Source organism: Octopus bimaculoides, chromosome 3 (genome assembly GCF_001194135.2).
Source record: "Octopus bimaculoides isolate UCB-OBI-ISO-001 chromosome 3, ASM119413v2, whole genome shotgun sequence".
NCBI classification, from domain to species: Eukaryota; Metazoa; Mollusca; class Cephalopoda; order Octopoda; family Octopodidae; genus Octopus; species Octopus bimaculoides.
The window spans coordinates 60,047,672-60,061,175 of record NC_068983.1 but is presented as its reverse complement, the minus strand read 5'-3'; the positions used below and the strand labels follow the sequence as shown (position 1 = coordinate 60,061,175).

Sequence of the window (13,504 nt, the reverse complement as noted above, 5' to 3'; positions counted from 1 at the left end):
GCCTGACTGGCTCCTGTAGGATTTTCGAGCGAGATCGTTGCCAGTGCCCCTGGACTGGCTTGTGCGGGTGGCACATAAAAGACACCATTTCGAGCGTGGCCGTTTTCGTGCGGGTGACACGTAAAAGCACCCACTACACTCTCTGAGTGGTTGGCGTTAGGAAGGGCATCCAGCTGTAGAAACTCTGCCAAATCAGACTGGAGCCTGGTGTTGCCATCCGGTTTCACCAGTCCTCAGTCAAATCGTCCAACCCATGCTAGCATGGAAAGCGGACGTTAAACGATGATGATGATGATGACTATAGGCACAAAGCTGGAAATTTTGGGGGTGGGAGCTGGTCGATTACATCAACCCTAGTGCACAACCAGTGGAATTTGAACCCAACACTTCTTAATATTATTGACATTGGGAAACTGAAAAGCAAAGCAAAACATAGCTAGATTTGAATGATTTCAATTAAATTAAATTAAATTAATAACAGATAATCCTTATCATGTGATGAGTCGAGGATTCATCTGGCATATGTTCTATGGTATCCAATCATTTTAGCTTGTTCTATTTTATCTATAGGGGTCAGTGAAAATTACACAAAACAATGCATTCAAATCTTTATGACCTCAAACCAAAAATATTCTGGAACCTCAACCAATCCTTCATGCAGCTCAATATTTTAATACATCAAGATAGCAGGCTGGCTGAATTGTTAGCAAGCTGGGCAAAATGTTTTGTGGTATTTTGTCTATTTTTTATGTTCTGAGTTCCAATTCTGCTGAGGTCGACTTTGCCTTTCATCCCTTTTTGGGTCGATGAAATAAGTACCAGTTGAGCACTGGGGTTGATGTAATCGACTTATCCCCTCCTATGAAATTGCTGGTCTTGTGCCAAAATTTTGAAGCCGATATTCTAATACCTTCAATGGTGTTACTGAAAATGTTCAATTAATCGTTGTTGCTGCTGTTGTTATTTAGTCAAAGGTCAGTCTTGATTGAACAAACCTCTATGCAAAGACATTCCAGTCATGACCATATCTTATTTTTCAGGTACAGGCAGATGATAAGGTAAAATTCAAAGGGGATTTAGCTCTGGTTTTTAACAAGTTAAGCTACAACTCATTGTGTTGGATAATATCAATAACAATTTCATTGACATATATATATATATATATATATATATATAGAGAGAGAGAGAGAGAGAGAGAGAGAGAGAGAGAGCGAGTTTCATTATGGTTCCATCTATATCTTAGACACATTACAAGAATCACTCCAGTATTTCACTTTTACATTATTTTATTGATCCCCCGCCAGTCAGATTTGAACACAGAACATAAAGGACCATAACTAAAAACTGCTGACATTTTCTCAACCAATTCACTGCTTTAAAATATTTGAATTATTTAACATTGTCTGCCCCAAGTTATTATGTATTTGTTGCTACAAGACAACAACAGCATTTATTTTTATATTTTATATAAAATTAACAGTTTTCTTCTTCTTCCTTTCATAATAAATGTTAGTTTAGTAGTTTTCTATTTAGAAATGTGTTCACTTTCTTCCCTTGATCTCTTAATAGTTATCATAAAGCCCGTTCTGGAATTCACAAACTTATGCATTCATTAATTCTTTTATTTGAAAGCTTCCTGAAAACTTTACATTCTCTTAGTTGCTGTTCTTTTTTGTTTGTTTATTGAATCTTTTATACAGTTTGGTTTGGGTTTACCATGAATTATGATTTTCATTTAATCAAGAAATTTTTCAAATGTAATTATGTTATTTTGTAATAATTGCATTATTACTAAAACTATTGTATTCTATGTGTCATTTGACATTTACACACACGTGTGTGTATATGAGAATATGTATTTCTATCTATGTATGCGTGTGTGTATGTACATATATATATCTATATGAGCATATGTATATATAGCTATCTATATGTACATGTATATATGTATATATATATATATATATATATATATATATGTATGAATACATACATATATAAATACACACACACACATACACACATATATATAGAGAGAAAGAAAGAGAGTGAGAGAGTGAGAAGGAGGGAGACACACTCACACGATATGCATCCACATTAATTGTTATTACTGAAAACTTTGGTTGCAGTGTACATTGTGTTTGTATACACAATGACAATACATTCAACTCCATTGAATATCACATTGAAAATATCTTTTCTATCTCATGACATGATGTGACTTTCATTATTCTTAAAGAAAGGAAATTCAATGCAATTCAAAGAATTATAATTCCTTACCATAACATTTACGAATTTACTAATATTTACCAGTATATTCATTTAGAATGAATCCTCAATTCCTTATAATTACCAAAAACTGACAAAACCATAAGAGTCCAATTATCTTCGAGGATTGTAACAAATTAGAGCAGATTACATGATTGATAGTTACTTTGCTTACAACTTAATTACACATCGCAACAGACACCAATAAGCAAAGCCAAAACCACTATCACTAGTCATCAATTGGAAGTAGAAGTTGGGAGGAAAACACAGACATCAATCTGGATCAAATTACAAAACCAATTCCAAATTCTCTTCTGTTATTTTTTTCTTCATTTCTAGAAAGATAATCCTCCATACACTATTTTATCAAGTTGATAACTGTGTGTGTGCATGTGTGTGTGGATTAGATTTCCAATAACACAGCTAGCTATATAAATATTCTCTGTATGAGACCCACCAATACTATCCAATGGAGTGTTTGTTTAACATGTAGATCTTTATTATTATTTGAATAGTAGAAACTGCAGAGACTATTTTTGTAGCAGTTGTCCTTTCTGTTATTAAAGCTTAGAAGAAATTATAGCAGTGTAGTTGGTTCCCACTGAGACTAAATTAAAACTGTTGCACTCTTATTTTGCTCATGCTACAGTTTTGGTTAAAGTACTCCACCAACAATAATTCATACTGTATCAGTTAGAATGTGTTGTGATATTTGTTCTGATACTCTGCATCTTGAGTTCAAATTCCATGAAGATCTATTTTGCTTTTTATCCTTTCAGGGTTGATAAATAAAAAGCCTAACACATTGCAATTCAAAGGAAGAATTACACCAAAGCAGTTTCCAATTACCTTCTCCCAATCTTGCAAGGATATTGCAAATCAGCTCAGCAAGTTAACAGAGCATTTGTAAAATTTACAAGACTTTTCTATTTGCAGCCATGAATTAAACAATTCTAAGGTATTCATTTCAATCTAAACAGAAACAGTTGTGAGTTAAGTGACTTGGAGATGACCACAGACTATGATGCTTCATTGGTGACAAAAAATGGTTCAGTTATATCTTAAGTGGTATTAAGTACCCTACCATTGATCTGCTAATTGGTATTCAGCACTGCAAAGCCTTGGTTGTGCACTCTCTTGCTTTTGTTATAAATGAAAAAATGCAAGACTTAAGAAAAAACTCACATTTATTAATGCTTCAGCAGAGTTGGGGCCGTTAGAATTCTTTGGATGGCATTCAGCTTGATAGTCCGTGATGGTAAAACTGTGAAAGAAAATAGTAGTTAAAATAAGTCATGTCATAAACATTGCATGTATATACAGAAGCAGGGATGTTCAATCTGCTGCTAGCAATAGCAGTTAAAACTCCTGCATATCACACCTTATTATCACAGAAAAGGAAACTTATTTTGGATAATGTAGTCCTAGATATAGTGTCTATGAAAATGGTAGTCAGAATAATTCATATGCATGGCATTTTGGTTTAGTGTCTTGTATGATAACTCTGGGCTGACAAAAGCCTTGTGAATGAATTAAGTAGATGGAAACTGAAAGAAACTTGTCATATATGTGTGTGTGTGTGTATACACGTATATGCACATGATATGAGTGTTTCTGGCATCCTCTATTTCCTGTTTGTGAAAACATATCAAGTCATGGGGAAATATTATCATACTTGAAGACAGGTGAATAAACAGCTAAACCATCAACAAAACTCTAATTGTCAAACCATAGAATTACAAATTACAGAATTTTGCACAGTATAATTAGGGTTTGAATAAATTTGTAAATTGAAATTAAATTTATTCTGTTTCTTTTAATTTTCATTTCAGATTTATGTTTGTTTTTTTGTTTTTTTTTTCAGTTTTCTTTTTCTCTTTTATTAAAATTCAAAATTGCATTTTACTTTTTATTGAATTATTTACAAAAAATATTCAAATGAAATTTCAATTAATTATAGCATTTCATACACATATATCTATATATTTCTCTCTCTCTCTTTCCCTCTCTCTCTTTCTCTCTCTCTCTTTCTCTCTCTCTCTCTCTCTCTCTCTCTCTCTCTCTATATATATATATATATATATATATATATACAAGGTGTGTAAGGTATTTGAGGACATACCTTTTTAGGGTCATTGCTGCATATTTTCCTAACTGTTATAATCTTTGTTTCAGAAATTAATAATGGCAGACACTCGGCTTACTCAAGAAATGGAGAAGCATGCTGTTATTGTGGTTATAAAGGCTGAACATAGCAATTTAGAAATATCTCAATCTTTAAAAGTTGCCAGATCTTTCGCCTACAAAGTTTGTAAGGAGCTAGAGACTGAAGACGGAAACATATCACCAGTGAAGAAACATAAAAAGGATTCTAAATGCTCTGAAAGCATCAGAACACCTGAATTTATCCAGCAAGTTCAACAGACCATTGATTATAATCCCAGAAAGTTCATGAGGTCAATTGCAAAAGATTTTTATGTCTCAAAAGGAACAGCCAGAAATGTTGTCCATGAAGACATCAGATATAAGTCTTATATGATAAGGAAAGGTCAATTTGTCAGAAAAAGCAAAAAACAAATCACTACATCAAATCTGAAAGGCTCTTAAACAAACTGAAAAATCCAGCAGAAGAAGATTTGATTTGGTTTTTCTCAAACAAGAAAAACTTCGACCAAAATCAAAAAGTTAACAGAAGAAATGACAGATGCTTATGAGCTGACCCTTCTGAAGTTCCAAGTGTTATGCATACAAAATTTCCTGTGACTGTCATAGTTTTAGGGGTTGTCAGCAATGAAGGACATGTGATGCTTCCTTACTTCTTTCTACAAGGCCTTAGAGTTAACTCTGCCACCTACATTGAGGTCCTGGAAATAATTGTTAAGCCCTGGATAAACAGTGTATGCAATGGAAGGCCATATGTGTTTCAGTAAGACTCTGCACTATCACACATGGCTCTAGTAACACAGGAATGGATGGCTGAAAATTTTCATCACCACATAACCCTTAACATTTGGCCTCCTAATTCCCCAGATCTTAATCCATTGGACTATTACATGTGGAGCGTTGTTGAAAGAGAGGTCAATGAACTCGCCCATAACACCAAATATTCTTTGAAAGCTGTCATAATTAGAGTAATGTCCAAAATAAATTAGGACCACTTGATTCGAGCATGTAGATGATTTAGATCTCATATAGAAGCAGTTGTTGAAGCTGAAGGTGGCATTATTGAATAACATTATAGAAAAGAAGGTTTATTTTTATCCTCATTGCATTTTTTGATAAATAAAGTTATCTGTTATTATACATCTGTTTTTTTTATGAACATAAATCTGTCCTCAAATATCTTACGCACCCTGTATAATGTATGTGTAGGCATGGGTATATGTATATGCATACGTACATATATATATATATATACATATACAAGGGGTGAACTATCATACAAGACACTAAACCAAGATGCCATGCATATGTCACATGGTGACTGTCTAATTGAGAGGTTTGTTCTTTTCTCTCTCAATTTTTTCTCTTCTTGTCTATTCTCTCTAATTTTCCAGCATGTAAACCGTTTGTTTTTACCTCATCTTCATGCTTTTTATATTTTCATACTCTATATGTGTGTATATATGTATACATACATAAATACATAGATACACACACACACACACATACACACACACACACACACACACACACACACATACACACACATGTATATATTTTTATCTGTAGTGAAGAATGACCTCTGGATGTTGGCCTGATAATGTTGGCATTAGTAAGACCATCCATCCATATAAACCATACCAAAGCAGACATTGGAGCTTAGTACAGCTCTGTGGCTTGCTAGCCCTGTTAAACCACCCAACCCATGCTAGCAAGAAAAACAAATGCTAAATGATGATGATGCTGCTGCTGATGATGATGATAATATATATATATATATATATATATATATATATATATATATACACAACAATTTTCTTTGAGGTTCTATCTTGAAAAATCTATGTATTTTATATAGTTTTATATGAAAATTAACTTACTTTGGCTTATTTAGAAAATTTTCATTTCCATTTTTTTAAACACTTTGTTTATTTTATTTATAACTTTGCTAAATTATTTCATAAATTAAACAGTAATATGGAACTGCAGTGTCCGATATCAAAGCAACATTGATATTTGAACATTACTTACTTGTTGTATACCCGTCTGTTCCAGAGGTCTTCCATCACGATTGGTTCAAAAGTATTTCCCAGAAATAGACCTACCTGAAATAAGGTATGGACAGTCATCAGAAATGATAAAACAGTTGGTGTGTTAGCTGTAACTTAATTAACACATAACTAGTGTAATAGAGAAATATCTGTATATCTTATTAATGAATGAGTTGAGACATAACTTGATGCTTGTTAAAACACTGTTGATGCAACCTAATTTGACCCAAATCATTATTCATTACAAACTGTTTTTGTTATACATTTCTAACAGGTCAGTTTTACTTAGGTTTATCATAGATTTTGTATGCTTAATGGTTTAACCCTTTAGTATTGAAACCAACCAAAATATTCTACCTTTTTTACATTCAAACTGAATAGATCCAGACTCACTCACCTATCCTACAATAAACAATCACATCGTTGAAATCTCAAAGCTATGAGATAATGCATGATTAATTCAAAACAGTGAGAATAAACAAGCATTACATTTGACAGTAATCTAAATGCTAAAGGGTTAAACACACTTTTCCTGGAACAGTGAATTTGCATGATACACATACATACCATCTCTTACTCTCACCTACACTCCTGCAACCTCTTCTCACCCACACTTTCTATTTTCTTATCCTCACTCATGTCTACTCATCTCAGACCTTGAGGGTCCACTCTGACACTTCACCTTTCCAGCTTCATCCTCATCACTTCCATCCTCTCTTCTGTAATGTAGATCCTTTACAGCAAGAAACCTGTTCTGTTTTGTCCCTTTCTCTTTTATATTACCCACCACCCATCTCCTAGCCTCTTTTTCTACCGTAGTTTAACTCAGTTGAGGAGGATCTTGGTTTTGAAAACTTCATGGTGACCTCACTAATGCTGGTGCCAGGGAAAAGTACTCAGTACTCTCTGTAGAGTGGATGGAATTAAGAAAGGCATCCAGCCATAGAAATCATGCCAAGGCAGACAATGAAGTACAATGCACAGCTCTCATTGCCATTGTGACACACAAACCACCACACCACAGCAAGGACTGATCTTGTGGTGGCACTTAAATCCATTGCACAATAATAATACCTCACACCCAAACTGGCAGGAAGCTGTCTTTTTTTGTGTCAAAAATAATGCAATATAAGAAGACATAAGATTTATCCAAAACCTCACCTTATTAGAGCTACCAATATCTTTAATGACAATATTATTGAAAGCATGTACTGATATGTCATCTAAATATGAAGAATAATAACTGCTGGATCAATTAATAAAAAAGTCAATAATATGTATATCCATTCATAACATGTTTCAGCAGATTTGAATGCAAATATGACTAATCATTTTTGTATTTCACCTTCAGAGAGCAACATCTTTCAATCAATGTGTGTTGACAGCACACTTAATTCATTGATGTTAAGTGACTTTGAGACATTGTGCTGTTTCAACCTCATTGTGTCTCTTCAGTCAAATCACTTCCTTGGCAAAATGCAACAATGAGTAGTATATTCACATCATTGTATACACACTGTTATACATGCTCATTATATTCTATAATAATAAATTGATTTGAGTAACAAAATAAGAATTTATTAGTACTGACCGTGGTTTTTGTGCTGGAAGTTATGATGATACCATTATGGTCAATCACAAATACTGTGTAGTTTGACTGGAATAGACAAAACAAATTAAATTGGAAACAGCTTGAAAAGAACAAGAAAAAAACCCCCCAAAATACTTTGTTCAATTATCTGTCATATGATATAGAACAAATGGTAACATATAAAGACACAAAATAATCATGATAAAAGTGTAGAATAATATCAGACTCTGTAGTTAAGAAGCTTGCTTCCCAACTATATGTTTTTGGGTTCAGTCCCACTGTATGGTATCTTGGGTAAGGTGTCTTTTGCAATAGCCCCAGGCTGATCAAAGCCTTATCAGTGGATTTGGTAAATGAAAATTGAAAGAAAGCTGTCACATATACATATACACATGTAAATGTTGAATGATGAAAATGAGTGCTCAACACTGCATTGGTGGATATAATTTCTTTACTTGTGAATCAAGGCCACCATTGGTTTCATGTTAAGAAAAGTAGGAAAATATCCTAGTGTTTTAACAATTTTTCCAGCCGATCACACAGAGAAAAGTGTTCGCCTCCATTTTATATATGTATTTATATATATACATGTATTTGTACACATGTGTCTCCATTTTATATATATACGTATTTATACACATGTGTGCCTCCATTTTATATATATATGTATTTATACACATGTGTGTCTCCATTTTATATATATATGTATTTATACACATGTGTGTGTGAGAGTGTATGTGTGCATGCTTGTGTGTACTCATCTTGACATCAAGTTATGGCTGCAAACGAGCATTACCATCATACAAACAATGCTGCTTATTTCCAGTCTCCCATCAAAACATGTCTGGCCAATGGCAAATATTACTTTGCTTAGAAACAAGTGAGGGTTGGTAACAGGAAGGGCATCCAGTCACAAAAAAACTCAGTGAATTCCATCTGACTCATGCGAGCATTGATATGTAGGTGTCAAAATGATGGTGGCGATGAGTGATGTCCAAAGAACAGTAAATTGAAATGCTTAAGATCATACCAGTAATGAAGTTTTCAGTTGTGCAACTATGCTCACCTTTCTGTTTTAAAGCCTAACATTTTAAGCATTACGGAAAATAAATGTTGCAGTTTTTGATGCCTAATTCTTGGAAAATTCCTGATAATGTATGACTAGACTGCATGCATATATACATACATACGTATGTACATATATACAAATATATATACATATGTATGTACATAGATACATACATATATGCAAGAATACATATATACATACATGACTTACATACGACATATATGCATACATTCATACACACATGTATGCATGCATGCACACAAACACACACACACACATATGGAAATATAAAATTTGTAAAACTTTCCAGAATTTTTATATTTAAGTATGTAAGCACATATCTAGACATGCAGCTATATGCATGAGAATACATACATAAAAACAAAACGTACAGATCTGCACATGCACTGAATCCAAATATTTCACGCATACACAAAAACATGTACAAATACATGGTTGATGTTGCTGAAATTCCAATGAAGGAGTCTTGGATCTAGGTTAGAAATTGGCTCTTTCTCTATTGGCATATATGACATAAATACATAGATGACAGCCATATATATATGACAAACCCTGAATGAGCAAACATAATAAAAGCATTCGTGCCATCTTTATTTCAGGCCTATGTTTATCTAAGATTATGTTATCTAATGTGCTCCTTATTTTTTATTTAAAAGTAGGTAGGATATGGTTTGAGGAGAGAGGTTTAGCTGCTATTCTTAGTAGGTTGCACAACCATGTAGAAGCTTCTGTTGTTGACTCAATCTTCTGTTCAATACAGTTGTGCAAAGTTTATCTAAATATAATCTGTGATTGTGTTGTGTGAGTGTGTGCTTCTATATGTGTGTGTATGAGTGTGTGTGTGTGTGTGTGTGTGTGTGTGTGTGTGCACATCTGCATGTGAATGTATGTATAAATGCTTGTGTGTGTATATGTGTGTTTATGTATGTGTATCAGTTTGTGTGTTTTGTTCTGTGTGAGTGTATGCATAAATGTCAATGCATGTTAATATGTGTGGCTGTATGAGTGTATGTGTGTGCATATATATCTGTGCATATCTATGTGCACATGTATGTATGTCAGTGTATATATGCATGTGTATGTATATGCCTCTATGTGTATGTGTGTGTGTGTGTGTGTGTGTGCATGTCTAATTGCCAGGATTTTCTACTTTTCGTTTTTCTTTACTCATTTCTTTCTTCCCACTTCACTTTTCTTCTTACATCTACAACTGAAATCAATACTAATCTATTGATTTCTTTATTGAAGCAGTTTAAAGTAGTAGATCAATCGATTTGTGATTTCTTCAACCTCTCCTTCTAACAGCCTAATCAGTCAGAAGTCACCAACATCCAGCTTTAGGCAGAAGATGCATGCATGCACAACAATAACAACAACATGCACAGACATATTGCAGTGGAGTAAAGTGGAAAGCTAGCATGCTTAATGTAGTGATCCAATAACTTTCGATTCATTAAAATCACACCCTTAATGAGGAGAACAATTATTATCTATCAATTATTTTTTTACTAGCAGGGTCTGTGGGGTTGTGTTGCTCAATTTTCCAAGTTGGATCTTGCATACTGTGTTTTCTTCTCTGAGGATCCAACTAGCATGATGGCTCAGGTTGGTTGACCACACAGTCATAGTGAATGAGGAAGTATTTCACAGAGATGGGAACTGATTGGGACACAGCTTGGAAGCTTGCCTGAGATGAACCCAAGCAAATACTGGCAGCTGGTGGATGCAGTGATACTCTGTAATGGTGCATGCCCCCATACCTTACCTGATCCAGGCCTGGAGGAAAGGGCAGTGCCCACAGATTTCACAAGCCCTCATCTTTAGACTGGTGAGATTGAGGTCATTAATGTTCCTTTTGAACCTTTGTAAGTCAATCTCTGAGGGAAAGACATGAATAAAGAGGGAATTTCAGAGGGAGAAAGGTTGTGGGAAGGAAGGATTGCGTGTAATAATGTGTGCGCGAACATAGGATGAATGAATTGGACACAACAAGGGTGATGGGAAGTGATAAGTACAATGGAAGTGCTTGAATGGAGTTGGCATGAACCTAGCCAGCTCCAATGAGTAGAGACCGTTATAATAGTGAAAGTGAAACTAGTGAGAGGAGACAGCATGCCTGCAAGCTAAATGGAGGAGTATGTCTGTGAGTGAGTTTATGTTAATCAGTTGAGTGCTTCTGTTCTGGAACTTGTGAAGGCTGTATCAATATGGAGGGGTGCAATAAATTAAAAGAATGACAATAGAAAAATCTTTACAGGCGCCTTGTGTGTAGAAACTTAACAGAGAAGTGGGGCTAGCATACTTCATGTCGTAAGAGTCAAGAATTTTTAATTAATTAAAAATAAATTATGTGTTCAGATTCCAATAAATGAATAAATAAATAAATGACTGTTGAACATGCACAAAGTTGTTTAGTTTCTATTATAGCAGTTGTGCAAAATATATTGATGTTAAACAATGATGATGATGATGGTGGTGGTGATGGTGGTAGTGGTGATGATGATGATGATGATGATCATGACGATGGTGTAATGATGATGATGTTAACAAAGTTGAATTTTGTAAAAAAAATATATATATAAATATATAAAAAGGTGGCGATATAATTTTTTGAGACTGTTTAAAAATAACCGTAGATAATTATTTAAATCATGGATCAAATGAGAAACTAATTACTGCACTAGATAATTATCATAAATCTAAAAAAGACAAAAAATGGGAGAAAGAATAAATCATATAAAAATATGAAACAATTACAATTTATCATGGAATATTAAATGAAAACAGAGTAGATTGATCTAAATGTGGTGGAGCAATTAGTGTAAAAGGAGAAAACAAAAAAAAAAATCAATGTCTCTATTAAGACAAGTTTATAATATGAACATTTACAAAGGAGTGACCACAGGTCTGAAAGGTTTTAAATATATAAACTCCATAATTACTGGAAACTAATTATCTAGGCAACTAATGAGCTTCTGTGCCAGCATTTCTCAACCACCTCCTTTTTGTTCCATGCCAGTTTGACTTTCAAAAAAAGTCAGACACCCTACTGCAAATGAACAAAGTTAGTTTATAGCATTGGCTGTGTGGTTAAGTAGTGCACTTTCAAAGTACATGGCTTCAGGTTCAGTTTCACGGTGTGGGACCTTGGGTAAGTGTTTTCTACTATAGCGTCATTCCAACTAAAACCTTGTGAGTGGATTTAATAGTTGGAAAGGTTTAGGATTAAGTGTTTATCAAACTTTTTAATAATCTGGTTGTTCTGCATCCACAGTTTTGCCATAAATGTTCCTTAGAGCTCACTGTAACCATCTTAAATAAAGATTAACCCTTTTGTTGCTACGCTTTGGTCAAAATACACTAATCTATATTTCAATTAATTCTGAACATTGTTGTTATTAACCTGGGGTTTGGAACAAAAAATAAACATGAAGTTTTGATGGTAGCCTTTTTTAAAATTTAGATCCCTTTAAAACAGGCAGTTTGTATCATAGATCTAGGAGTGGTTCCAGGCAGATTTGGTATTTAAGAGAAGATAAAAAGAAAACAAACAAGAAGCAGAAACAAAAACAAAGAAGTGAACTCACATTGTCACCGTTGTAGATGGAACAGTACTTCCCATTTGGACAACCAAACGTTTCACTGACGAGTTCATCAAATTTATAGAAAGACATTTGATAACCAGATACACCTGCCACAGTGTAATTCTGACGATCTCCTCCACCAGCACACTTAAGAACAGGAACGCTCACAGTTATTGCTGTTGTGTTTAAGTCTAGAAATTTAAGCCTATCTATATAAAATAATAAATAGATAAAAGCGATTTATGTATGGAATAAAGATTAATCAAGTTTTATATTAATTTCTTTTTATTTTTTGCCCAACAACAACAACAACCCCAAATGAAACAAAAATATTTTTATTATTACATATGTTTAATAACACTGCTGTCATTTGTGGAATGCTCTGCAAATGACAGATAGGAGAAGGAAGTAAGTCTGTGAAGTGATGGAGTGAATCCTCATCACACACACATGCACATGGATACACACCCATACATACGCACACACACACATGATTCATGATAAATTACAGGACTCAGTATACAAATGGCTGTCAAGTATTCTTCAATACCTTACTACTGAAAGGCTTGGTTTACCAGCTGATTATTGGAAATGAGCAATTCGGAATACTGGAAATCAGAGCTTTTCAGTTATAATATGTGTATATATTTATATGTATGTATATTTGTCTGTCTGTCTATGCATACATGCATATACACACACACACACACACACACACACACACACACACACATATATGTATATATATATATATATA

At 33.9% G+C, this 13,504-nt stretch overlaps 1 protein-coding gene across 1 annotated transcript in view; it reads right to left on the bottom strand.

The window, feature by feature from the left end:
• Positions 1-12,961, bottom strand: part of LOC106868565 (voltage-dependent calcium channel subunit alpha-2/delta-4) — a 42,189-nt gene extending 29,228 nt beyond the window's left edge. The window contains exons 1-4 of the mRNA XM_052966185.1: positions 12,751-12,961; positions 8,074-8,139; positions 6,463-6,536; positions 3,454-3,532 (exon numbers count right to left, since the gene is read on the bottom strand). Of these exons, the coding sequence (XP_052822145.1) occupies positions 3,454-3,532; positions 6,463-6,536; positions 8,074-8,139; positions 12,751-12,837 (306 nt within the window). The 5' untranslated portion in view covers positions 12,838-12,961. The remainder of the gene's footprint in view (positions 1-3,453; positions 3,533-6,462; positions 6,537-8,073; positions 8,140-12,750) is intronic.
• Positions 12,962-13,504: the final 543 nt, after the last annotated feature.